This window comes from Symphalangus syndactylus, chromosome 5 (assembly GCF_028878055.3).
Source record: "Symphalangus syndactylus isolate Jambi chromosome 5, NHGRI_mSymSyn1-v2.1_pri, whole genome shotgun sequence".
Classification (NCBI taxonomy): Eukaryota; Metazoa; Chordata; class Mammalia; order Primates; family Hylobatidae; genus Symphalangus; species Symphalangus syndactylus.
Window position 1 is genome coordinate 113,674,172 of NC_072427.2, and position 26,206 is coordinate 113,700,377.

Here is a 26,206-nt window from a genome sequence, read left to right on the forward strand (position 1 = left end):
TAAAGAGTATTTTTTTAATACCTGCTGAAATGCATGCATGACATCTCCCCACTTTCTCAGTTTTAAACCATGTAACACTGTATTATGACACTACTGGCAGGAATGTTTAATGGAAAAGTATTACTGTTACTCCGTCAGTTAACTTTTTTTCTGGTTTGATATTATCATAGTACAATCGCCACATTAAATTCCTGCAACTGTTTGCTGTCAATAATCTCAAACCAACTTTATGGACACACTATCTCAATTGGCATCCTGATTAGAGGGAAAGCACTTGATACATACTATGTATTATGTGTTTTATGGATAAAGAAACCACAACAGCAAGCAATTTACTTAATATGACAATCAGTTGAGATGACATCAGAAACTTCATTTCTCTACATTATTTCAAGTGGAAAATAAAATTACTTCATGAGTATTTTTCAAGAGATCCACAAACACACAAAAAAAGTTTTAATTATCAGCAAATTAGACACATGCCTCCTGAAATTAGGATGCCTTCTCCCTAAAGGAACCTATTCAAAATTTTTTTTTGTCCTCCATAATATTTTCACTATTCCCTATCTAAAATCTTAAATTTGCCTTATGCAGTATTTTCTCACTTTGCACAGCAAGTATCTTCTTTTGTGCAGGACACATATAATCCTAATTTTCCCCTTTTCTATAAATATACTACGTCATGTCACCAAGTATACCATCTATATTAAGAGTTCACAACTAACAACAATGATCTCTGTTCCCTTTTATCACCCATCTAGTTTCTTTTTCCCCTCGAGTCTTGGAACTTTGAAATATCCGAAATATTATTAAGTACTAATTTTTCTGACCTTTATACCACTTCTCTTTCAACTTTTTGCAACAAGCTTCTCAACTTCATTCCCTTTCCTTGGTTTTGAAAGAGCTTTACTGCACATATTATCAAAAATAACTCAGTGAATATTTTTTGAGCACCAATAATGTTCAAGCAAATAATTTCAAAATAACAGAGTACTCATTAAGACAGAAGCATGCCCTGGATGCTGGAGACACACTTGGTCCTAGCTAGAGGCCAGAAAAAACATTCTCCAGCAAGCAGCTCTTTAGCTAAATCTTTCAAGACCAGAACAAATTAGGCTAGGGAGGAAAAGGCCAGAGTGCATTCAAACAGAAGGAACAGCACATGTAAAGACAGAAAAATTAAATACCACTGAGTACATGAGAACTTCAAGCCATTCTGTATTATCACAGTGTTGAATGACAGGAGGAAAACAGTGGAAAATGAGGCTAGAAATGTGGATGGGGGCCAAGTCACAGTTTGCCTTGAACTTAGACGTTAAGTAAACAGGTCTATCTTATATATGCTACAAAAATTCTCCCATCACCTATTAACTGAGACAGGAGTATTCTAGTTTTCTCTGACACAAGATCATCTGTGTATCAAAAATACTTAGATTATCCTGAAAACTAAAAATTAAAATATTTTATCAATAAACATTAATAAACATCTATGTAAATGAACTCTTTTCTGGTTGCTTCCTAACTTTGAGAATGTCTATAAACAAAATAAGAAATTCTCTCCAAATATGTTAATAATCAAACTTTGCAAATCCATAAGGCATAAAAGTAACTATTTTTAAGTAGTACAATTATTAAACTATAATGAGATACGAAGGTAACTGAACATAGTTTGAAAAACTGTGTGCTACGTAAGTATAAAGTATTCATATTATGAAGAAAAACTTAAGTCCCACATAGAATCTTCCGCATATACGTATTTGTGTGTATCTCCAGAACACTTTTTCCAAGTTTTCTTTTTTTTTTTTCTTTTGGATGAAAGGCAATTTCATTACACAATAATAAACTTCTTCGCCAAAGCTTTATTTGGAAGCAGGGGGAAAGGGAAGGGAAATTTTATTAAATGGTAAACCTATCAGTAATTAGAAATAATACTTTAACCTCAAAAGAAATACTAAAGCCTCTACCAGCACTTAAAATCTACAAAATAACTGTGCCCATTAAAAATTCTAGTTCTTCCTTTTATGAATATCTGCAGCTATTCCATATTTCAAAACAATAAATACTATATGAAATGTTCTATGAAAAACTATATAACTTATATAAAATCTTTTCCTTATAATCTGAAAAAGATAATATATGTTCCTTTCAACTACACTAAAAAGAACCAAGGTTAATAGAGTTCTTTTTTGGTTCTTTACCTCTGCTTAAGCAACATTAATATATTACACCAAGGAAAGTTTTTCAGTATGTCTCTATTAAAATAATAAGAAAAGAAAGAAAACTTACTTGTATCTGCTTGGCTTCCCACACTGATGTATCTATCATTGCCAGGAAGTGCTGTTTGGTAGTAAGTTGTCTCCTCCTGCTGAGGGGTCTTAGCATTCTTCGCAGTAAGGAAAGCCACTGCTAATTCCAAGTTTCCATTACTATCCTTCAAATATCAAGAAAGGAGTATCAAGTGTTTTGAAATAATTTTATACATCAAAAAAAGTTATACAATATTCTCCATAACAATACTCTAGAACAAAACTGCTTTAGATTTGCAATTAATCTATATGTGATTCTAATTTTAGAGTGTAAATGCATCATACATAAAGTATACTATATCAATAGTAATACCTTTTTTACTAATTAAAACTACTGATACAATGTAAAAATCCATCTCTAATTTCTTGGTCTTCATTACTTTCCTATCTGCTTAATAAAAGTGGATCACAAACTTATACTTTTGAACAAATAAACTAAAAAATGTCTTCTGGAACTTGCCATAAGAAAGAGTGCAAAATAGGTATTAAAATTAGTACTTCTACAAAAAAGGACAATAAAAGATATTCCTTTTAATCTGGGTGCTGGATACATACGTAGGGGCAAACTTAAGCAAAATGTCAAGTACTCATAGGAAGAAAATGGCAAAATGTACTGAAGGGCTTGATAATATAGAAATATGGAAAGACACATAGAACTCTAGACAGAAATACTCAATATTGTCAACATGACAATCCTGCTCATATTAAATACATACATTTTGCATAGGTCTCATCAAAAGCATAGCTGAATAAAATTATTCTAAAGTTCATTTAGAAGAAAGCAGATGCCAGAATAAGAATTTTTAAAACAGCAAAATGAGAAGAGACTTGCCCAGTTACATCTTTATATTCTCTGCACAACTGACAACAAGTAAAACGCTAGCTCTAAAACAGTTAACCGAAACAACACAGGAAACCCAGATATTCATAACGAAGCTATCTTTGTAACAGAAAACCAAAACATGAAAGGCTCTGTAGGTTCCCTAAGAACTCAGACATGCACATGGGTGTAATAAGAAGCCAGTGGAGTGTTTTGGAAAGGAATGACATGTATGACTTACATTTTAAAAAGTTTACTCCATGTATTAAGAATAGACTACAGGAGAAAAATGGGAGAAGACAGCATCCAATATTATTGCTATCTTATTAAATGTGGGACATGACAGAAGTAGGATCAGCATGATTCCAAAATTTAAGGACCGAGCAGCTGGCAGAATAAAGTCCCCAGGACCTACCCCAAATCCAATTCTAGCAGTCAGTGACGAAAGGAGTAAGGGTGCAGTTTCAAAAGCACCACCACTTTCAAAAATGCTATGTGTCATGATCATCAGACGATTCCAAAGTGACTCATCCAAAATATAAGATACACTATTGTTAAATAAGTAATCTAACAATAACTCACAATAATGATGGCTAACATTTATTGAGCACTTACTATATGCCAAGAAATGTGCTAAGTATTTTTCATAGATTACCTCATATAATAATTTAAAACAACACAGTAGGAATTTACACAAATTGAAGTTCATTTACTTTTTAGAGCTAAAAATATGTTCTCAAATTAAAAGTACTGAAATTAATCGATGACGTTACAGTGCCCAAAAGGAGACTTCTTGTCAATATTTATAATGGGCAACAATTAAGGTTTAAATACACTCTTTTCCCCCAGCTACTGGTAACTGAAACAAAAATTTTGGAAAATTAAAAATACCTATGCTCACACAACCTATATCAAAGGAAATGTGGATAAGACTTCATTCGAGCTATATATTTACTAAGTTAAAAAAAAAAAAAAAGCAAATTCCCCAAATTTACCCTGGCAAGATGATAGGCTATGGTCTCACACTCAGTAATACATAATGAAAAAGGTAGTTTCTGAAAACAAACATGGAATTTAGTAACGATATTTATCAGAATAAAAAGGGACTAGCAATTATCTAAATGTCATAATCATAAAAATTGAGGTATAGCACTTCTGCTTCCTCTCCAAATACTTACAGTATTCATACACCCCGCATTAATGCTCTAAACACTACTATTTCATGATTTTCCTGATAGGGGAATAAGGTGAAGCAAAGCTTCTAGTAAAAGAAGCACAAATTAAGTGTGGCACCTGGGATCAGGCTGCCTTGGTTTCTATTCCAAGCTTCTCCACATACAGGCTGTGTGATCTTGGGCAAGTTACCTTAACCTCTCTGTTACCCATCTTTTCATAAGGGGGATGAAACTAATACTTATCTCATAGAGTTATTTATTATTAGGATGAGATAGCCCACATAAAGTACTTAAAATACTGCCTGGTAGTACTAAATGTTTAATCAGTACTACTTATTGTTATAATGACTTTTATTATAATCATCTAATAGATTATTTCTAAAAACAAATAAAGAACTCTAGGCTTGAAATCAACTTCCAAAGGATTGGAGCTATGTATATGACTGCAGTGGCAAAAACGCTATACTGTTTTTAGCCTATAGTAGTAATATGCAAATGAGCTTAAAATACTGTACAGTTCTGGTTCTTATATACCTTTCATTCACTCTTTTTCAGTGTGAGTATCCATATGATATGACTCATTTGAATGTCGGTGTGAAAATGAAGGTCCAACTAAGATACGACCAAAATGATACATTTTAGTTGTTGCCTATACTGAAGGGTTTGAAATCCAATGTTTAACTTAGGGTATAATTAGCTGAATGGGTGCAAATTTATCTCTCTGCTTCTCAGGAGATGAAAAATGTAAGCTTTCAGCCTTCTATTAATTTTCTACTTTTCCCTTCTCTTACATCTCATCCTCTAATACACCCCACCTTGAACCTTCATTTAAACTCTAAAATCACAGCTTGTAAGTAAAACCATCCATTAGAATTAGGATTCACATAACATTATTTTGCACAAAAAGCATTTCATATATAGAAAGAGATTATCTGTCACTCTAAGGTATCATGGACATCAGACTGCTGAAAGCTAACATGCTCAAAACTGCAGTGTGTTAACTGAGGATTTTACTTTACAAAGTCCATTCCTGTATCTCTAAAACTACCACATGGTATAGCCAAAAAAAAAATCAACTATCAAATATAACACACACTAGAGATGAGCGTACACCACAAACTGTATATCATAAAACAGAGGCCATACCTTCAAGGCTTGCTGTAGTATCTGGGTGTCATTAATCCCCGTAATTTCTCTCAGTTGATTCAAAAACGTCTGCTGGTGCTAGAGGGAGGAAAAACCCAAAATCATTATATTCTCAACTCTGAAAATATACTAGGAAAAGAAAACAAATGACCTTTGGTTTTCCAAAACAAACAAAAAACAGAATAAAGTAAACTAGAGTAAAAAAGGAAAAAGAACTTGAGAAAGGCCAAACAACTTCATTTTTTTAGAAAGAATGAATCATGCTGTGGAGAACCCTTATTTCATTCTCATGTTTTGAAAAGGTAACTTCTCTACATTACTCCCCAATAAGTCTTACTGAATTAACAGTTTCTGTCCTTTTCTTCATCCCCTCATTTATGCCACCTAACAAGAAAAGGAGCCTCATCCATGATGGTTAAGCACAAGGAGAGAAACACCTTTGGAAAAGACATGCTTTCAGCAAGACATAACTTGGTGGGTAACTATATCACGGAGATCTTCAGATCTACTTTAAAAAGAGGATCATTTCACTGTCCAATCTGTCATAAAAGATTCAAAATTGAATAGATCATTTGCCCCCATTTGCTTCAGTTCTTTATATGCTATTGGCCTATATAATTGATTGCAACATACTGGAGGGGAAATGAGGTAGAGAGATAGGATTTCACTATCAAACTCTCCCCTAATGGCACTTAAATAAAAACCAACTTCCTCCTTACATCTCTGTATTTCTTGAAGTTCCCAACACTATAGAATAGTACCATGAAATAAAAAATCACAATGGATATGATAGGAAAAGCAAACTAGTCAATAGGATCTATTGAAATCTTTTTAAAAAAGATGTTTCACATTTATCTCAGTAATAATTCAGTCAGGAATCTTCAATGGATGCTAAAACTACTGAATGAAAGTTTGATCAGGAACAGAATATTTACATCATTTTAAATTCTCTTCCACAAATTATAAAGGGAGAAAGAATAACTTTATTGTGTTAACAGTGGCGAACCCATACATGTCTACAGCAAGCTCACTTCTTGCTTCCTCAGAAGAAAGAATTTGACCAAGGGGCATAAGGCAGAGAGAGAGACCAAGGCAAGTTTTTAGAGCAGGAGTGAAAGTTTATTAAAAAGCTTTAGAGCAGGAATGAAAGCAAGTAAAGTACACTTGGAAGGGGGCCAAGCGGGCAACCTGAAAGATCAAGTGAACAGCTGACCTTTGACTTGGGGTTTTATACACTGGCATGCTTCCAGGGTTTGCATTTCTTCTCCCGATTCTTCCTATAGGGTGGCTGTCCACAGGCGCATGTGGCCTGCCAGCACTGGGGAGGGGCTGCACGCACAGTGTGTTTACTGAAATTGTGCACGTGCTCACTTAAGGTGTTTTTCCCTTACCAGTTGGGTGTTCCTAAACGAAGGTCATATGTCAGTTAAACTCCACCGTTTTGCCTCTTAGTGCATATATGCTTGAGCCCATTCACTCAAATCCTGGGATCTTATCAGGAAGCTGCTGATCACCAATTTCACGTGTTTCTATCTATTGGGAGACTGCCTTTTCCTGGCACCGGCTGTGACCAATTATTATTTCAGAGAGACGGTTAATAACAGCCTGACCACCGCCTAATGGTTGCCTGAAATTCCTGGGGGGAGGCCCCCTTCTGCCCTGCTCATGTCTGACTAGCTACCTACTGTAACAACAGTGCAAACCCTGACAGTCACCGCCTTAACTGAGAGATCAAAGTTAGTATTACCAATAATGGGATAAAATGGCAGTGCTTGCCTCCTGACACTATCTGTGAGACAGCCCTGCCGAAAATGCACAACCTAAATCGAATCTTGAGAAAGCATCACACAAACCCAAACTCAAGGACACTGTGAAAAATAATTATTCTATCATCTTCAAAAATGACTATGCCATGAAAAACAGGTGAAGTCTCCATCCTAAAGGAGACTAAAGAAGCATGTGAGCCAAAGGGGGAGCTGACTGCATCCCATACCAAATGTTACGCAGGATATTGTTGAGACAACTGGAGAAATATAAATATGCACAGCTTAGTAATGACATTTCATTAATATTAAATTCTTGAATTTGATAACTCCAGTATAGTAAGAGAGTATCTTTTTTATTAGGAAATATATCCTGAAGAATTTAAGTGGCAAAGGGGCATGATGCCTGCAACTTACTATCAAATGGTTTGGGGAGAAAAAAAGTTATGGAAGTTCTGTGTACTAAGTCTTGCAACTTTAAATTTGAAATTTCAAAATAAAAAGTTTTAAAATGTTCTGCATTCAGCTTTGTTGACATCAAATTGTAAAATGTGCATTTCAAAACATGCCTGACAATTTATGTATAAAATATATATTTTCAGAAGTCTAAAAAGTCCTAAACAAATTACATGAAAGGTTTAAGATACTGCAGCCCAAATATCTTTTACAGAAATCATATGTATTAGATAGAAACTATATTCAGCTACATGTAACAGATTCCCAACGTAACAGCAGCTTCAATACTCTGGAGTGTCTTCCTTTTCTAACTTAGAAGACACAATGGGTAGTCCAGACCTAGTAAGGACACCCAACATCAAGTCTTTATGTGGAACGTGCATCAGAATGTCTGTCACTGCATGGTCTCCTCCTCCATCATTCTGTCCAAGTTTTAGGTAGGATAAAGAGAAGAGCAAAGGACAAAAGGTGTCTCCCAAATGAACGAGACTTCTTTAACAAGCCGCACCTACAAACTTCCACTTACAAAAGCCTCACAAAGCACAACACAGTTGCATGGCCACTCATAGCTGCAAAGGAGATTGGGAAACGAATTTTTTGGGTGGGCAAAGGCTGCTGTGAAAATGAAATCAGGGTTCTGCTATCAAAAAGAAAAGAATGTTCATTGGATAGGCATTGGCAGTGTCTGCCATGCCATCAAAGAATTTCACTTCCATAAAAATTTTTTACAGAGCTGGGATAACCAAGCTATCTAACAATAAAATACATAATAAAGTACACAAACAAAGTCACATAAAATGCCAGGAAGTATCAAAATGGATGAATAAAAGAACTGCCAAATTTACAGAGCCGAATTGAGAAAAACAAAATTATCTTTAAACCTATCAGTTTTTATACCATAAACCAAAAATAAAATTTGAAGCTTCAAGGCACTCTAAAATTTAACCTGAAAGACTGGTTCAGGCCATGACTGGAAGTGGGGGGTAGACATGCCTCAGTATACCTCTCCAGCATTAACATACACACAGACCTTAAGTCTGGTAAGAAACATTATCAGTCTACTCTCTCTAAAGCCTGCAACTTGGAGACTTCATTTGCATGATAAAACCTAGGTCTCCACAACCCCTTATCTTAACCCAGACATTCCTTTCTATTGATAATAACTCAACCAATTGCCAATCAGAATATGTTCAAATCTACCGATGACCTGGAAGCCACCCTGTGACCAGACCTTGAGTTGTCCCTCCCTTCCAGATTGAACCAATGTGAATCTTACATGAATTGACTGATATATTATGTCTCCTTAAAATGTATAAAAGCAAGCTGTACCCCAACCACCTTGGACACATGTTGTCAGGACATCCTGAGGCTGTGTCACGGGCACGTACTTAACCCTGGCAAAATAAACTTTCTAAATTGATTGATACTTTTTGGTTTATACTACTTTCATTTAGAAAATTACCAATAAATAGCAATGGAATCATGACTAAGCCATGCAATACCCAACATTATGAATTAAAGGCATAAAAGTTTTACAGAAATCATCTTTATTCAATTCAATGTCTTCATTTAGTTAATATAAAATCCTTTATAATTTTTATAAGTCTGTAATCTCACTGCTACCAGCACTCCAAATCTGATTTCATATATAAAGTATTATTTTCCTCAACTGAAAATTATTCAATCATGGCTCAGAGAAAAATTACTGAGTACCCAAGGAAATCGGTCATTTGTACAAGTGTTGATGGCCATTAATTATAAAAATTAAAAAATGGCTGTGTCCCCACCCAAATTTTACATTGAGTTGTAGCTCCCATAATCCTCATGTGTCATGGGAGGGACCTGGTAGAAGGTAATTGAATCATGGGGGTGGGTTTTTCCCATGTTGTTCTTGTGATAGTGAATAAGTGTTATGAGATCTGATGGTTTTGTAAAGGAAAGTTCCCCTGCACATGCTCTCTTGCCTGCTACCATGTAAGATGCACCGTTGCTTCTCCTTTCCCTTCTGCCATGATTGTCAGGCCTTCGACAACGTGGAACTGTGAGTCCATTAAACATCTTTTTCTTTATAAATTACCCAGTCTCAGGTATGTCTTTATTAGCAGCATGAGAACAGACTAATACACTGGGTAATTTATAAAGGAAAGAGGTTTAACAGAATCACGGTTCCACATGGCTGGAAAGGCCTCACAATCATGGCTGAAGGTAAGGAGGGGCAAAGGCACATCTTACATGGTGGCAGGCAAGAGAGCATCTTCAGGGGAAATGCTCTTTATAAAATCATCAGATCTTGTGACACTTATTCACTATCATGAGAACAGGATGGGGGAAACTGCCCCCATGATTCAATTATTTCCACCTGGTCCCTCCCACAACACAGGGGATTATGGGAATTACAATTCAAGATGAGATTTGGTTGGGGACACAAAGCCTAACCATATCACCCAGTCTCAGGTATGTCCTTATAGCAGCGTGAGAACAGACTAATACAAACGCCATGTCCTTCCATTAAGAAAGTAGTTCTCAAACTTTACTGTACAGAAGGATGACTCCATGACTTTGTTAATAATGAAGATGTCCAGGCCTCATCCCCAGAGATTGATTCCAGAGGGTCTGAGTTAAGGTCTAGGGATCTGCATTTTAATAAGCACTTCAAATGATTTTGATGCAGATCAACTTAGAAGCAGAGTCTCAGTTAAACATACAACTATTTTTAAGTGAAAAATATATAATCTATACAGAAGTTTTCCTTACAAAATCATATTAAGCTAAAGCAGAATACAAAATAGTATATACACAAATTAATAACCACAAGGTAAAATACAAACACGAATATAAATCCCAGAAAAGATTACACTGCCTATGCTAGCCTCCCAATTCTCCCATCCCTGTATCCATACTCTTTGACACTTTTACTTCCTCATACACGATGTATTTCCTTTTGTCACGGATGATGGGATTTGACCAATGGCATGTTAGCAGCCAGCATGCAAGCAGACATGAAACATATCTGCATCGCTGGGTTTGCCCAGTTGAACTTCTGCCACCTACTTAAGAACATGACTTGGTAGCCCACTTGCCCAAGAATGAGGCACATGTGAAAAAAGTCACATGTGAAAAAAGCCCAGCCAACCAGCAAATCTGTGAGTGTGAGTGACAATATTTTGGTATGCCACTGGGTTTTGAGGTGGTTTGTTATGGTGGTTCCATAAAGTGCAATACGAACACTGAGTATATTATGGAGAAGAGCAAGGTCTTTGAAACTGTTATTTTGCTGTTTTATCTTTTACTATGAATTCAAATATCCCAGAAAAAAATCAGGTGTATCTCTAGCACGGTTCATGTTTTCATAAATCTTGACTGAAAATGAAACAATGAAAAGAACTGGTGATCGGGGAGAAGGCCAGGTGGAAAAGAAAAAAAAAGGTGAAAGAATTTTCTTAGCTAAACCTAGGTATAGAGAAATGGGAAGAGGTGAGCAATGAGAAAAAATCTAAGTTTAAGTTAGAGAAGCCACCTCATTTGTAAAGTTTTTTTTCCCTTTGTTACTGGCATCTTCCAGTTGTGTTTTTCCTGTATTTGAAAACCTGCACCTTCATTTCTTGCAATTATGTGGGGGTTCTGTTGCAATTTCTGTTGTGATTAAGACCCTAGTCTGTTTTTCAAGGTTTGTACCTTCCCATTTATGAAACTTCTGGGCCGGGCGTGGTGGCTCACGCTTGTAATCCCAGCACTTTGGGAGGCCGAGGCGGGCGGATCACGAGGTCAGGAGATCGAGACCACGGTGAAACCCCGTCTCTACTAAAAAAAATACAAAAAATTAGCCTGGCGTGGTGGCGGGCGCCTGTAGTCCCAGCTACTCGGCGAGGCTGAGGCAGGAGAATGGCGTGAACCCGGGAGGCGGAGCTTGCAGTGAGCAGAGATCGCGCCACTGCACTCCAGCCTGGGTGACAGAGCAAGACTCCGTCTCATAAAAAAAAAAAAAAAAAAAAAAAAGAAACTTCTGATCTGTGATACGCCCTGATACTCAACTGGAAATGTCCTAAATATGGTCCTCTCCATGACCAGCAATTCCAAATCCAAAGTGGTTCCCATCCAATCCACTTCCATATCTAGAGCTCCTTTTCTGGGCTCTGAGATGCTCCTTGTATGGATTTTTTTTTCTCTAGTTAAGTATAGGGAGGTGGGTTCAACCTCTTCCCACTGCTAAACCAAAGGGGCAAGATGCAATGTCCAAAGAGATTCAGTTACTTGCAAACACCACAAAAATTAATAAGCAAAGAAGTCGAGATTACCTACAAGTCTTTAGATTCCTTCCTATTATTTTTACTGCACAATAACATCCTTAAGTGTCTACTATGTGCAAAATATAGTACTATGCACTTCAGGTATAAGGAAATATTGGTAATTTCAATATAAATTAAAAATCTGAGAGTTTCATAGAAATTCTTTCCAGTCTCAGGTGACCTCACTTAATGTTGGGTCTTTTTAAAATCTGTTTCAGTAAAGAGGGCATATTTAACATCAGTATAACTTTTTGAGGATGCAAAAAAAGGGATCACTGGCCCAAGACAAGGAAAGAAAATATGAATTTATTATACTCTTGCTGTATATCAATGCTGAGGTTATGAAAACAATGCCCCAAAGTATGGCATTCTGGCTTGCTGAGTGCTCTGAACAAAAGCAATTGAAAGGACTCAGAAGCAAGGTCACTCTCTAACATTCTCCTGCCTCCCTGTTTTCCCTTCCAAAGCACAGGGAGAGGTTTTCTCTGAAGTTCCCTTATCTGACTGAGGGACGTTCATCCTGAAGGAACGAAATTGTCTTGGATAATTCCCTGTAATCTATATAAACCAGAGAAGATTAACTCCTACAGCAGGAGAGAAAACAAAAAATTGCCATGCCCCTGGGCATACCGTACCCAGACAGACTTTTCACCTATTCTTTTGACTATTCTTCTAAGGGCTATTTGTTACCTCAGAGACTTTATCTATATAACAAAGACAACTTTTGTTTGCAGTACAGTTCTGCCCCTCACCTTCCCAAAAAATTGCCACCATCTCTCCCAGAGCCCAGAAGAATTTTGTTCCAGGTCATTGTCTGCTCTTCAGGCACACTCATCTCCCCTTGAAATCATTTACTCTTCCTCTAAAATTGCCTGCATCCTCCACTTCTCCCTTTATGAAGATGGGATTCAGGCTTCAATCATCTGGCCCTTTTTAGAGCCTCATATTTTTTTTGTAGCTCCCACCCATGCTTGCATGTCAATAAATTTGTATGCACTTTCTCTTGCTAATCTGTTTACTGTCCGTTTATTTCAGCACTCAATTAATCGAACTTACAGAGTGAAGGTTTAAACTTCCCTATACCAGACTGTTTCCAATGTTTCCAATATATACTTTCATTTAATACACACATACACACACACCCTCTAGAAAGTTACTCTCATTTTATAGCTAACAGAGACTTCAAGACATTAGTAAGTGCAGAGACACGGTTGAAACTAGGTCTTTCAAATTCCATGTCCTTGCCATATTTTCTCAACTCTAGGATATCTAATATTGGAGATTAAAGATTCAATAAAAAATGAAAACTCAGTGCAAAAATCCACTATTATGTTGATGTAAAATACTTATAAAATGGTAAAAGAAAACTAAAGCACCACTGACAACAAAGGAGAAAAAAAAGTTTGTGTTAAGCGGTGGGTGACTCATTAAGCCAGTCCTTGGCTCCTTGAGCTAAATTTCCAAATATAAATGAAACTTGGTTCAGGAAAAGAAAGTCAAAGGTTTCCATCCTTGGGGATAGGTGTAAGGCGGGAGGAGCAACTCTTAGAATGACCTCTAAAAAGACTTTCCAAATTTTCTAAGAATAGAGGGGAAAAAAAAAAAAAACCTGATAGAAACTCCAAAGACATTCTTAAACTTCAGAATCACATGCACTGCTAAGCACCAAATGTAGGCATTTCAAAGTTACCTGTCAATGACAGGATTAATTCATTATACTGTCTTTAAAGTGAGTAATCACACACACATCTGATTCTGCAAAAACCTCTGCATCTACCTGATAACACTACACTGCTCTAGCTCATGTTCTCTTACCATAAGAAACCTCTAATACTCACTGTCCAAGAATTTCAAGTACATAACACATCCTTCATGTTTGTAAGTCCAAACCAGTCTCTAAATAGCTAGAAAGCAAAGAAGAAGAAAAAAATCTCCTGAGTCATGTTTTTCTTGTTAATCTGTAAGCCGGATCTTTCATTTCCCTCAAATGTAATATTCTATGACTTGTCTGAGGAATTTTCCTATAGTATAGTCCTTCTCACAGCTTAAAGGACCTCTGCATGCTAGAGTCCCTACCTCTGTCCCCAGCATTATCTTGCTTTGCTTTCCCCCTGGCATTCCTCTTCCCTCTCTTTCATTCAGGGTCTACAAAACACCATTCTCCTTCATAATGAAAAGGTCTCTGCACATGTAGGTGCCTTCTGTGAGACTCACCACAAATTATAATAGTACACTATGGTTAATCACAAGGTAAATCCAAAGACAAGAACTCAAACTTCAGAAGCACGTGCACTAAAGCACTGCTAGGCACCAAATGGTAATCATTTCAAAGTTATCAATGACAGCATAATTCGTTCATCACTGTACTCCTGGTACATACATATAATGCCTGGCATATGGTAAGCAATCAACATTGACTGAATAAATGAATACAGCAGAGCCTGCAGATGTGAGCTGGAACGAGTCATATCACAAGACAAGCTTATCCACAGAAAAGAGGCACTGACTAATTACTGGAGATGGGAATGCTGGGGCTCAGGACACACCACCCCCAAATAAGACTGCAGGCGACTAGAATATGCCACCCAAAAATATACTTCTTTGGCATATTTTGAGAAACTGCAGACACAAGAGTAACCTTGAAAAACTGTCCTTTTGTGAAAAAAAATCCATGTTTAAAGGAAATCTACATTAGAAAAAGTATCTGTATCAGCAAGAGGGCTGCAACAACTTTTATTACTTGAGCGACTTTTTATCTACACAAGACACCCTTTATTCACCATACATTTCCTCCCTCACCCTCTCATAACTTGTGTTGCCACCCCTCCCAGAAGCCCCAAACCCCTATCACTTTTTGTAGCTCTGGATGCTACATAAGCTTCAATCATGTGACCCTTCTTCAAGTCTCTTATTTTGTGGGACTCCTGTGAGTTCACACAACTTTTACATAATTTCTATGTAATTAAAATGGGTTTTCTCCTGTTAATCTGCCTCTTGTCAATTTAATTTCTAGTGCAGCCAAATAACCTAGAAAGGTAAAGAGAAGCCATTTTTTTTTCCTCTCATACAGGAACGAGAAGCATACATATATCAGGCCAGGTAATAAGCAAATTTTCTAATTCTTCTAAATTGAAGAATTCTTCTAAACGACATAAGTCAGGCCCACTTACTAAGCAAACTTTCTACACTCCTACATTCCATCTAGAATTTCCTAGTTCTGGTCCTGTCAATCTCATTTGAAGGTTTGTATAAAATATTACTGAAATTCCCTGTTGCAAATAATCTATATAACAGTCCCATGAATGTGTAAGCAGACAAAGAGGGTCCCCGGCGACTGTAGGAATTTAATCAACTTGAATAACCAGCCTGTTTACAATCTCCTACCTTGCCACCTGTTTTTTCCCAAACCCTGTGAGGAATGAGCTCACCTAGTCAGTTGGAGCCAGCTCCTGACAGACCCTGGCAACATGCAGATGAACCCAAGTGAACTTTCCTCATTATCACGCTGAAGTCAGCACCCTGGGGGGGAACTATAGCTTCATTACCATAACACGTGACCTACCTGCTGGCATAGGGACTCACTGCATCTGCACCACTGGGACCCCTCCTCTACATGTGATGTCACACCCTCTCCCCTCTCCATCACCCCATAAATCCTCCCTGTCACTTTCCCTAGAGGCGACAATAAGCATTCTCCTTATTTGTGACAAGTATTCTCCTTATTTGTGACAAGTAGTAAAACTCCTACTGATCAAAACCGCATTCTCTTGAACAGTTGTTTATTATTCACCAGCCAACTAATCCTGGTTTTGAAGTTTTGGGGGGGTAACAAATGGTTCAGGTATGCTGCATATCCTTACCATCACAGATTGAAGCTTTTCTCAATCTTTTTGGATTAACAGCACTTTAGTATTAAAATAAATTATTCATATATCTCTATGGGCACACAAATCTGAAGGTATACCCTTTCCATTAAAGTTTAAAAATGCCAAGAATTCTAAATTTTAAGTCTCTTCCTACTTTTTATAGAATTCCAGAGCTAAAACAACATTAAGCATTCATGTAATCCAGAAAAAAGAAATGAGATACTTTATGAGAAACAGCTAGCAAAGAACAATGGATATAGTTAGTCCTAGGTAAATGATGGTTTCCATCCTCCCTTGCCGCAGAGTCCTTTTCCCTACCTGTCACCCAACCTTTCAACCGTATCTGCATCATGTTTATGACCCTTAAGAGTATTCCCCATCTGAGCCAGGCGCAGTGGCTCACGCTTGTAATCCCAGCACTTTGGGAGGCCAAGATGGGTGGATCACAAGGTCAGGAGTTCGAAACCAGCCTGGCCAATATGGTGAAACCCTGTCTCTACTAAAAATACAAAAATTAGCCAGGCATGGTGGCAGGCACCTATAGTCCCAGCTACTCTGGAGGCTGAGGCAGGAGAATCGCTTGAACCCGGGAGGTGGAGGTTGCAGTGAGTCGAGATCGTGCCACTGCACTCCAGCCTGGGCGACAGAGACTCCACCTCAAAAAACAAAAGGGTGCAGTGGCTCACGCCTGTAATCCCAACACTTTGCGAGGCCGAGGCAAGCAGATCACCTTAGGTCAGGAGTTCGAGACCAACCTGACCAACATGGTGAAACCCCATCTCTACCAAAAATACAAAATTAGCCAGGCGTGGTGGCACATGCCTGTAATCCCTGTAATCGGGAGGCTGAGGCAGGAGAATAGCTTGAACCCAGAAGACGGAGGTTGCAGTGAGCTGAGACTGCGCCATTGTACTCCAACCTGCGCAACAAGAGCAAATCTGTCTCAAAAAAAAATTTTTTTAATTAAAATGTAAAAGAGTATTCCCCATCCCTATTAATTAGTAGATAAAAGAAATGCATCATGAGTAGAAACTCTAAATGTATTTCTCCCAAAAAATATTGTTACTCAGCACCATAAGCTAAGTTCATATCGAGTTAAATACATTTCTAAATAAGAACACAGCACCAGGAAACATGGTTTCTATGGGAACATGTATTTTCAGTTCCAAAAACCCAACTTGCAAAATCTTTTGGAACAGTCTGTTTTTAAATTAGAGTGCCTATATTCTGGAAAACAAATAGGTAAACAAAACTTTTATGAATCAAATCATATCCTTGAATCACTACGTCTGCAGTTTAAATAAAATATGTATTTAACTTGTTGTTAATGCTAATAATCAGAGTCCTATTATAGCTCTCTTGTCCAATTCTTTATGCATCTCTAGGTTCTGTACTTGTTTGCCTAATTAGCTTATAATCCAAAAATAAACTCCCTTATACTAATAAAACAAAATAAACGTGCTTTAAGTAGAACTCTGAAACTGGAATACTATATAATTCCTAGCAGTTGTATTTGTCACAATTCCTTAAAGCAAATACAGTTTTTGGTCATGCTAATTACTTATATAGTATGTCCTGTGGTCTCTTGGAAACTCCATTCATCTAGATACAATAAAGTACATACTCTACACCACTTCAAAAGAGCTACTGGCAGGAATGTCCCAAGCTACAGCACTTCTGCAAACTGCTCTGCCATCCAGTGGGCTCCATTCACAACCTCTCCAACAAGAACCGAATCTCTCAGAGTCTTGCGGCTTCTGGAGGGCCTCTCCCAAATTTATTTCTTACTTTAGAGTTCTCTTTACCCTTTAGCAGCCAATCATCTGTTCCTAGTCAATACTTCTTTATATCAAATCTCCTTTGTTCTACTTTTTGTCCTTTCTTTGTCCTCACTGGACCCTGATACAAATTCCTTGAAAACAATTTTTGTATACTAACAGTGTATTAATAATATAATTCTATTGTTTTAAGAGAAAAAAAAGGGCCAGGCATGGTGGCTCACGCCTGTAATCCAAGCACTTTGGGAGGCAGAGGCGGAGGCGGATGGATCACAAGGTCAGGAGATTGAGACCATCCTGGCTAACACGGTGAAACCCTATCTCAACTAAAAATACAAAAAATTAGCCGGACGTGGTGGCGGGCGCCTGTGGTCCCAGCTACTGGGGAGGCTGAGGTAGGAGAATGGTGTGAACCTTGGAGGCGGAGCTTGCAGTGAGCCACGATCACGCCACGGCACTCCAGCCTGGGTGACAGAGCGAGACTCTATTTCAAAAAAAAAAAAGAATTAGGGGAAAAAGTTAACCATATATGCTGAGCATTACCATAGAACTACTATTTACTGAACACTTATTAAAAGGATATAAGGGGCCGGGCACAATGGCTCATGCCTGTAATCCCAGCACTTTGGGAGCTTTACGCGGGTAGATCACCTGAGGTCAGGAGATCAAGACCAGCCTGACCAATATGGTGAAACCCCATCTCTACTAAAAATACAAAAATTAGCCGGGCGTGGTGGCTTGGTGTGTAGTCCAGCCTACTCAGGAGGCTGACAGAAGAACTGCTTGAACCAGGGAGACGGAGGCTGCAGTGAGCCGAGATCGTGCCACTTCACTCCTACACTCCAGCCTGGACAACAGAGTGAGACTCCGTCTCAAGGAAAAAAAAAAAAAAAAAATACACACACACACACACACACACACACACACACACACATATGGCACTGGAGATTTCATTAAGGTATAATTGATTAAATCATTGGCTATTGGTGAATGAGCTCAATCTGCAGCCCCTCCTCCCTCCCCGGATGCTGGAGTGGGGTTGAAAGTTCTTGCCCTCTAACTACAGTGGTAAAGAGTACCCACCCTGAAGCAGAAGCTACACAGCCTCTCCTCCCCGAACACCCAGATCCACGCCACTCATCTGATTAGCACAGACTAGAGAGTAAATTCCAAAGGCTTTAGGGGCTCCATGCCAGGAACAAGGGAAAAAGACCGAATATTTATTATTATATCACACTCAGCCAAATAAAACCATGTGTAGATAACAGAAGGCACTAAATCATTTAAGATTTGTCCTTGCTCATAGACTTCTCTTTACTTGGAATAACACTTTGACCTGCCTACAAATCTTCAACAGTTTATTTCAGCTATTACCTCCTTTATAAGATCTTTCCTAGTCTTCCTAGATCCTCTTAGTTCTACCTACAAATACTTTATTTAACTTGTCTGTGCACCTCTGACTCTAGCCACTACCAATTTAAAAGCTTTTTGTATGTTATCTATTTCTCAATCTGCTTAAAACAAAGAATACATAAATGAACGGTCATGATACTGAGTGATGACTGTCTAAGCAGAAATGTACACATGCAATTGAAAGCCTAAAACTAGAATTTATGTGAAGATGTAACATTACACTTATTTTCAATACACATACTTGATAGTAATGAACATATATGACTCGGAAAATATATACTCTCTCAAAGATAAAGCTTGCAAAGAAATCAGAAAATCAAAGACAAACCTTGGAAAATTCCTACAGATAAGCAGAAACACACACTAGCAATAAAGCAATACTCAGAATACAATTATTACTTCAGTATAAGAATACTATTTCACAATGTCTACAAAAGCAGTTACCACGCTGCATAGTATGTCCCTCTCTTGATTGCCCAGGCACTCAAATATGTACACAAGGCAAAGTACTCACAAGTTCTGATATTTATTTGGCACTAACTTAAAGGTAAGCTATAATTGTTACCCCTTATTCACAGCAAGTGTATCCTACTCTACACTAAATCACACAACCTGTTCAGTTCAACACGGAAATATTGGTATTTACTAAGCTATAGCTTAAGAAAACAAAAATTAAAAAAAAAAAAACACTTGGGAGCATATCTGTTAGAGTTTTACAATAAAAAGACCAAAAATACCACTCACTCTACAATAATGGTTATTAATTAGGTATCAAGTCAGAAATGTAGTATGGTTGACAACAGAAATAAAATTTACTCCCAAAAGCTTAACATATTACAATATCCTGAAATACATATACCGATTTCCTTAGTTGAAGCCACAAATGCCAAATTAGCTTCTGCAAAACACTGCCATTTGTCAAATTAAGCTAACCTTGTTATTCTGAATTTCTCCAGTTTTGTAGTTTTGGTTACCTTTAAGTTACTAGTTGGTTTTTCATCTTATTACATAAGAGCTACCCCACAGAACATAATAAATGTATGCCTAGTTTATATTTAAACAAGTTTCAGTAAAACCATAATAAAAATATTTTAATTTGGCTGAGCACAGTGGCTCATGCCTGTAATGCCAATGCTTTGGAAGGCCAAAGTGAAAGGCTTGCTTAACACCAGGAATTCAAGACCAGCCTGGGAAACAGAGCGAGACCCCATCTCTACAAAAAAAAAAAAAAAAAAAAACCAACTAAAAAATAGCTGGGTGGATGGTACACACCTGTAGTCCCAGCTACTTGGGAGGCTGAGGAGGGAGGATAGTGTGGGCCCCGGAGTTTGAGGCTGAAGCAAGCTATGATTATGCCACTGCACTCCAGCCTGGGCAACAGAGCAAGACTCTGTCTCAAAAATATATTTTTTAATTCAAGGGCGAGAGTTCCTGACACCTGTTTTTCTTTAAAATGTCCCAATTGAAGAATTTAAAAAGTATACACACTGTTGTCAGGTAGAGTATTAATGGGAAGGAGAAACTGTTCAATAAGGTCGCTGGTTCTCCAGAGGGGAAAAATAAATTCTGACATCTACTCAAACAACATGCAAAAATCAAACCCAAGTGGAATGAAACTTAAACCCTGAATGAAGACAAATTAAGAAAACATTTAGAGGGCAATAAATGAGACTATCTTTGTGAAACAGGACACGGAAGTTCAAATATTAAAGGAATCTAATTATATATGAAACTAAATTAAAAATAAAAATGTCTATTCATGAAAGAACATAAAGAGAATAAAAAGACATCATGAAAACAGAAAATATTTGCAAAACATATACAGTAGTTTCCCCTTATCTCTTGTTTCACTTTTTGAAGTTCAGTTACCAATGGTCAAATGTAGTCCAAAAATATGAAAAGTTCCAGAAACGATGTTTTAAATTGGGCACTATTCTGAATGAGTGCTGTGCATAATGAAATCTCACTCCATGCCACCCACAACATGCATCTTCCCTTTGTCCAACATATCCACACTGTGTACACTACCCACTTAGTAGTCAGCAGCCATCTCAGTTATCAGGTATTTTGAAAAAGACTACATTCACACAACATTATATTATCATAGTTGTTCTATTTCATTACTAGTTATTGTTGTTAGTCTCTACTAATTTATAAATTACCTAATTTATAAATTCAACTTTATCACAGGTAGGTATATATAGGAAAAAAATTATATGTACTATATGGTTATATAGTGCCTAATTTATAAATTAAAATTTATCACAGGTATGTATAGATAAGAAAAACTATATATACCATATTCTATATAGTATTGAACCATACTATATACGGTATACCATTTCAAATATTTTGAAAACATATACAGTATGTTATGTGAATGTAGTCTCTTTCAAAATATACTCTATATATGGTTAAATACTAGCCACAGTTTCAGGCATCCACTGGGGGTCTTGGAACACATTCCATGAGAGTAAAGGTGGGCTACTGTAAACAGAAAAACAAAAGTAGTATCTAAACCATAAAGAACTACCTCAAATCATAAAGAAAAAGATAAATAGCCCAAAAGAAAAAACAGGCAGGAGAAACAAATGTCAATTTCACAGAAAAGAATCACAGTGGACCATAAATATATAAAAAGATATATAAACAAATAGTTTAACTGTAGAATGGTTAAGCTGTAATATATCTAGAAGTATAAATAAACAATAACACAACATTTTTAACAAAATAAGAAGTGCAACAACTAAAATCATACTTAGTAGTAAGACTGCTTTCCATATAAAATCGGGAACAAGACAAAGATATCTCTCATTACCACTTCTATTAAACATTTTAGAGAAGACCCCAAAAAGTACAATTTTTAAAATGAATAAAGGTGGTAAATAAAGTTATTAGAATAAGTGAATTTCGCAAAGTCGCAGATACAAGCTTCATACAGAAAAATCAACCACATTCTATATACCAGCAAAAAACAATTGGAATAAAAACTAAAAACTGCTGGCAGGGCGCAGTGGTTCACAACTGTAATCCCAGCAGTTTGGGAGGCCGAGGCCAGTGCATCATGCTGTCCAGAGATCAAGACTATCCTGGCTATAACACAGTGAAACTCCATCTCTACTAAAAATACAAAAAATTAGCCGGGTGTGGTGGCACGCACCTGTAGTCCCAGCTACTAGGGAGGCTGAGGCAGGAGAATCGCTTGAACCTGGGAGGCGGAGGTTGCAGTGAAAGTGAGACTGTGTCTCAAAAAAATAAAAATAAAAATAAAAAATACCATTTACAATAGCATCAAAAAAGTAAACTCTAACAAAAGATAGGCAAAGACCTTTAAACTGTTAAAAAATAAAATCTAAATAAATGGAGAAATATATGTGTTCTTGGATTGAAAGGCTAAAATACTGTAAAGATGTCCAAACAGCCAGAATGAATCTATATATCCAACACAATCCCACTCAAAAATTCCAGAAGGCTCTTTGTCCAACTGTTCAAAGTGCCTCAGAATTGTATTTGGAAATGCAAAAAATTCTAGAATAGCCAAAACAAATTTCTAACAAGAACAAAGTTGAAGAATTTACATTTACCCAGTTCAAGGCACATTTCAAAGCCACAGTAATCAAGAAAGTACGGCACAGTATAAGGATAGAAAGGAACTGAGTTCAAAAACGAACCCATTCATACATGGTCAATTAATTTTCCATAAAGGTACCAATATAATTCAATGATGAAAGGACAGCTTTTTCAAAAATAGGTGCTGGGACTAGATATCCACATGCAATAAATGAACCTTGACTTAGTGACACCTCAGAACACACACAGAAATGAATTCCAAATGGATCATAAACCTAAAATGACAAAACTTCTAGAACAAAACACATGGAGAAAAAATTTACAAACTACGTTTCAAGAAAATGGTTAAAGTAGCCGGGCGTGGTGGCTCACGCCTGTAATCCCAGCACTTTGGGAGGCCAAGGTGGGCGGATCACCTGAGGTCACGAGTTCGAGACCAGGCTGGCCAACACGGTGAAACCCTGTCTCTACTAAAAATACAAAAATTAGCTGGGCGTGGTGGTGCATGCCTGTAATCCCAGCTACTCAGGAGGCTGAGGCAGGAGAATCGCTTGAACCTGGGAGGTGGAGGCTGCAGTGAATGAGATCATGCCATTGCACTCTAGCCTGGGCAACAAGAGTAAAACTCCGTCACAAAAAAAAAAAAAAGAAAGAAAGAAAAAGAAAAACGTTAAAGTACTAACCATAAAAGTAAATTAAACAATCAATATTAAAATACTTCAACTTCAAAGAAACTGTTAAGAAAATGCAAATACAAGCCACACATTGGGAGAAAGTATTTGTAATTACATATACAGGATAAAAGACACCCAAAATATAAAGAATTCCTACAACTCAACAGCAAGAAGATAACCCAACTAAGAAACTAGGAAATAATCTTCACATGTTAAAAAGAAGACATAAAAATGGTCAATAAGGAAAAGACAGAGGCCCTGGGTTACTAGTAGCTCTCTAGCAACAACCCCTGCCTGCCTCCCACACCTCCCTCTCCCCGACCATAAAAGACGCCCCTGCTTAGAAGCTTAAGGCAGAACAGCATCAGCACTCAGGAAAAGGAGGAGGGGGAAGGGAGGGGAGAAGAGGAGAGTGGAGAAAGAGAGGGAGTAGGGTGGCGGTGGGGATGGAGGCCGTGGCCCTAAAGTGGTTAGTCAGCCCTCTTGCTTTAGACAGCAAACCGAGAGAATTCTACCCCTTCTTCTGCTCATGCAAGAAATGCTTGGAAGAGCATTTACTTTCATTCAAAAGCTGCAGACCTGGCCGGGTGCGGTGGCTCACGCCTGTAATCCCAGCACTTTGGGAGGCTGAGGCAGGTGGATCACCTGAGGTCAGAAGTTCAAGACTCGCCTGGACAACATGGCAAAACCCCATCTCCAGGAAAAATACAAAAATGAGACGGGTGTGGTGGCAGGCGCCTGTAGTCCCAGCTACTCAGGAGGTTGGGGCAGGAAAATCGCTCGAACCCGGGAGGCGAGGGCTGCCGTGAGCTGAGATCACGCCACTGCACTCCAGCCTGGGCAACAAGAGCGAAGCTCTGTCTCAAAACAACAACAACAATAACGACAACAACAACAACAACAAAACTGCAGACCCTAGGAGGCCGAGGCAGGAAGATCACTTGAGGCCAGGAGTTCAAGACCAGCCTGGCCAACATGGCAAAACCCCGTCATAAAAATTAGCCAGGCCTGGTGGCGTGCATCTGTAGTCCCAACTACATGGGAGGCTGAGGCACGACAATCACTTGAACCCAGGAGGCAGAGGTTGCAGTGAGCCAGATTGCACCACTGCACTCCAGCCTGGGTTACAGTAAGACCTTTGTCTCAAAAATAACAACAACAACAACAACAACAACAACAAAAAACTACAGACCCTAAGGTTTGCCTAAGCCAACACCAAGACGAACAAAAATAAAGTAATGGCAAACCCCACCAATGTTCACACAGCCCTAGGACCACACCTCCTAGCACAGGACCCCATGACCTGAGGGAGCAGCTCTGATCTCTGTAACCCCAAAGGCCTGAAACCCATACCCACTTTACACCATAGAAACCACAGAGCTGACCAGGGTCATCTTATATGCTGCTTTCAGCTACTCTGCTACAGTTCCACACGCTCAGGTACACTGGTGCTCTCCTGGCGCCACCCAGCAAGAATGGAAATACTGTCAGTTCTGTAAGTTCCACTGTTCTAAGTGACTTCAATTCCTGCCTCACTTGGGAAGAAGCCTAGAAGCCAGTTCTGCGAATCTGCATGATGCTACCAAAATTGGTAGAGAGAGTGTCCACTGACCCCAGGAGGCCTGCGCAGAGCTGTTTCTGATAGACACAGTAGACAAATTCCCAGGCAGGCAGGGACAGTAGACAAATTCCCAGGCAGGCAGGGACAGTAGACAAATTCCTAGGCAGGCGCCACAGTAGACCAATTCCTAGGCAGGCAGGGACAGGTCCCTGGTGAAACCCGACCTTCAAACCAGACAGTTTAAAGCCTACCAAGCTGCCGGTTCTAGATATAGATAGAGTCCACAGCTGGAGTGAAAACTTTTCTTTTTGCCTACTCTTTCCCAATTGGTTCTTTCTGAATAATGCTTTTAAACCAAACGAATGTTGCCTTTTCCAAGGCTACCTCCAGCCCACATCTCATTCCAAACCTAAAAAAACCCTGGACTCAACTACAAAGATGGCTACCAGCTTTTGGGGCCCCTCTCACACAGAGGGCTATCCACTTCATGTCCCCTCTCATTGTCAAGAGCTTTTCTGTTGCTCAATAAAATTCCTCTCTACCTTCCTCACTCTCTGGTGTCCACGTACCTCATTATTCTTAGTCACAGGAGAAAAACCCAGAACTCGCCAAACAGTGGGAACTCGCCAAGCGGCTGTAACACGCACCTGGCCAGCTCCTGGAGCTGCAGGCAGTGGGCATGAAAAGAGCTGTTACACACTCCCATTTGCTGGACTATGGAAGTGATGAGCTGCGACCCCTCTGGGGGCCCAAACCTCAGGACCCCCCAAACCAGAACCATAATACACCCCCATTCACAAAGCCGTGAGCGGCAAGAACAAACAAGCTCTAACACACCCCCATTCACGGAGCTGTGAGTGGCAGGAACAAGAGAGGGCTGTGGCATTCCCTGGTGGCTCAGACCTCGGGACTCCCCAGGCAGAAGCTATGACACCCCCTTGGGATTCCACGGTTGCTGCCGTCTCCGAGTTTCTGGGTTCTACCACGTTCCCCTCGTCTGAATACTGGAGTCCAGCTGTGGAAGCCACATGCGGTATACCCGGTCCCGCCATGGGCTGAGCACAGAGTGGCAGTGGTCGTGGGATCTGGACTGGGGATCAGCCGAGAGCAGCCTGCTGGGCCGAGCAGGCAGAGCGAGCCCAGTGAGTGCAAGCAAAGCCTTGGCAGAGGCACTGCTGGCCTTAGAGGTTTCTTGCTGGTGAAGTGGCACCGATAAAATCTTGTGTCACTTCTTCCCTCCAAAAATTGAGGATTTTAAACCTTAGGTAGTGGACCATTTCTTGTTTCCTTTCTTCTGTGCTCATCCTCAGCCCTGCCCAGCTCCAAAGCCTTTCTCCAAAGCCCCATGGGAAAATTTCAGGGCATTCTTGATCAGACACCCAGATCCAGCCC

General features: G+C 38.7%; 1 protein-coding gene across 6 annotated transcripts in view; it reads right to left on the reverse strand.

The window, feature by feature from the left end:
• The window catches only part of USP25 (ubiquitin specific peptidase 25), a 162,357-nt gene that overhangs the window by 121,116 nt on the left and 15,035 nt on the right, over positions 1 to 26,206 (reverse strand). For all 6 annotated transcript variants that reach the window (XM_055279312.2, XM_055279310.2, XM_055279311.2 and 3 more), the window contains exons 2-3: positions 5,448 to 5,525; positions 2,287 to 2,431 (exon numbers count right to left, since the gene is read on the reverse strand). In XM_055279312.2, coding sequence (XP_055135287.1) covers positions 2,287 to 2,431; positions 5,448 to 5,525 — 223 coding nt within the window. The remainder of the gene's footprint in view (positions 1 to 2,286; positions 2,432 to 5,447; positions 5,526 to 26,206) is intronic.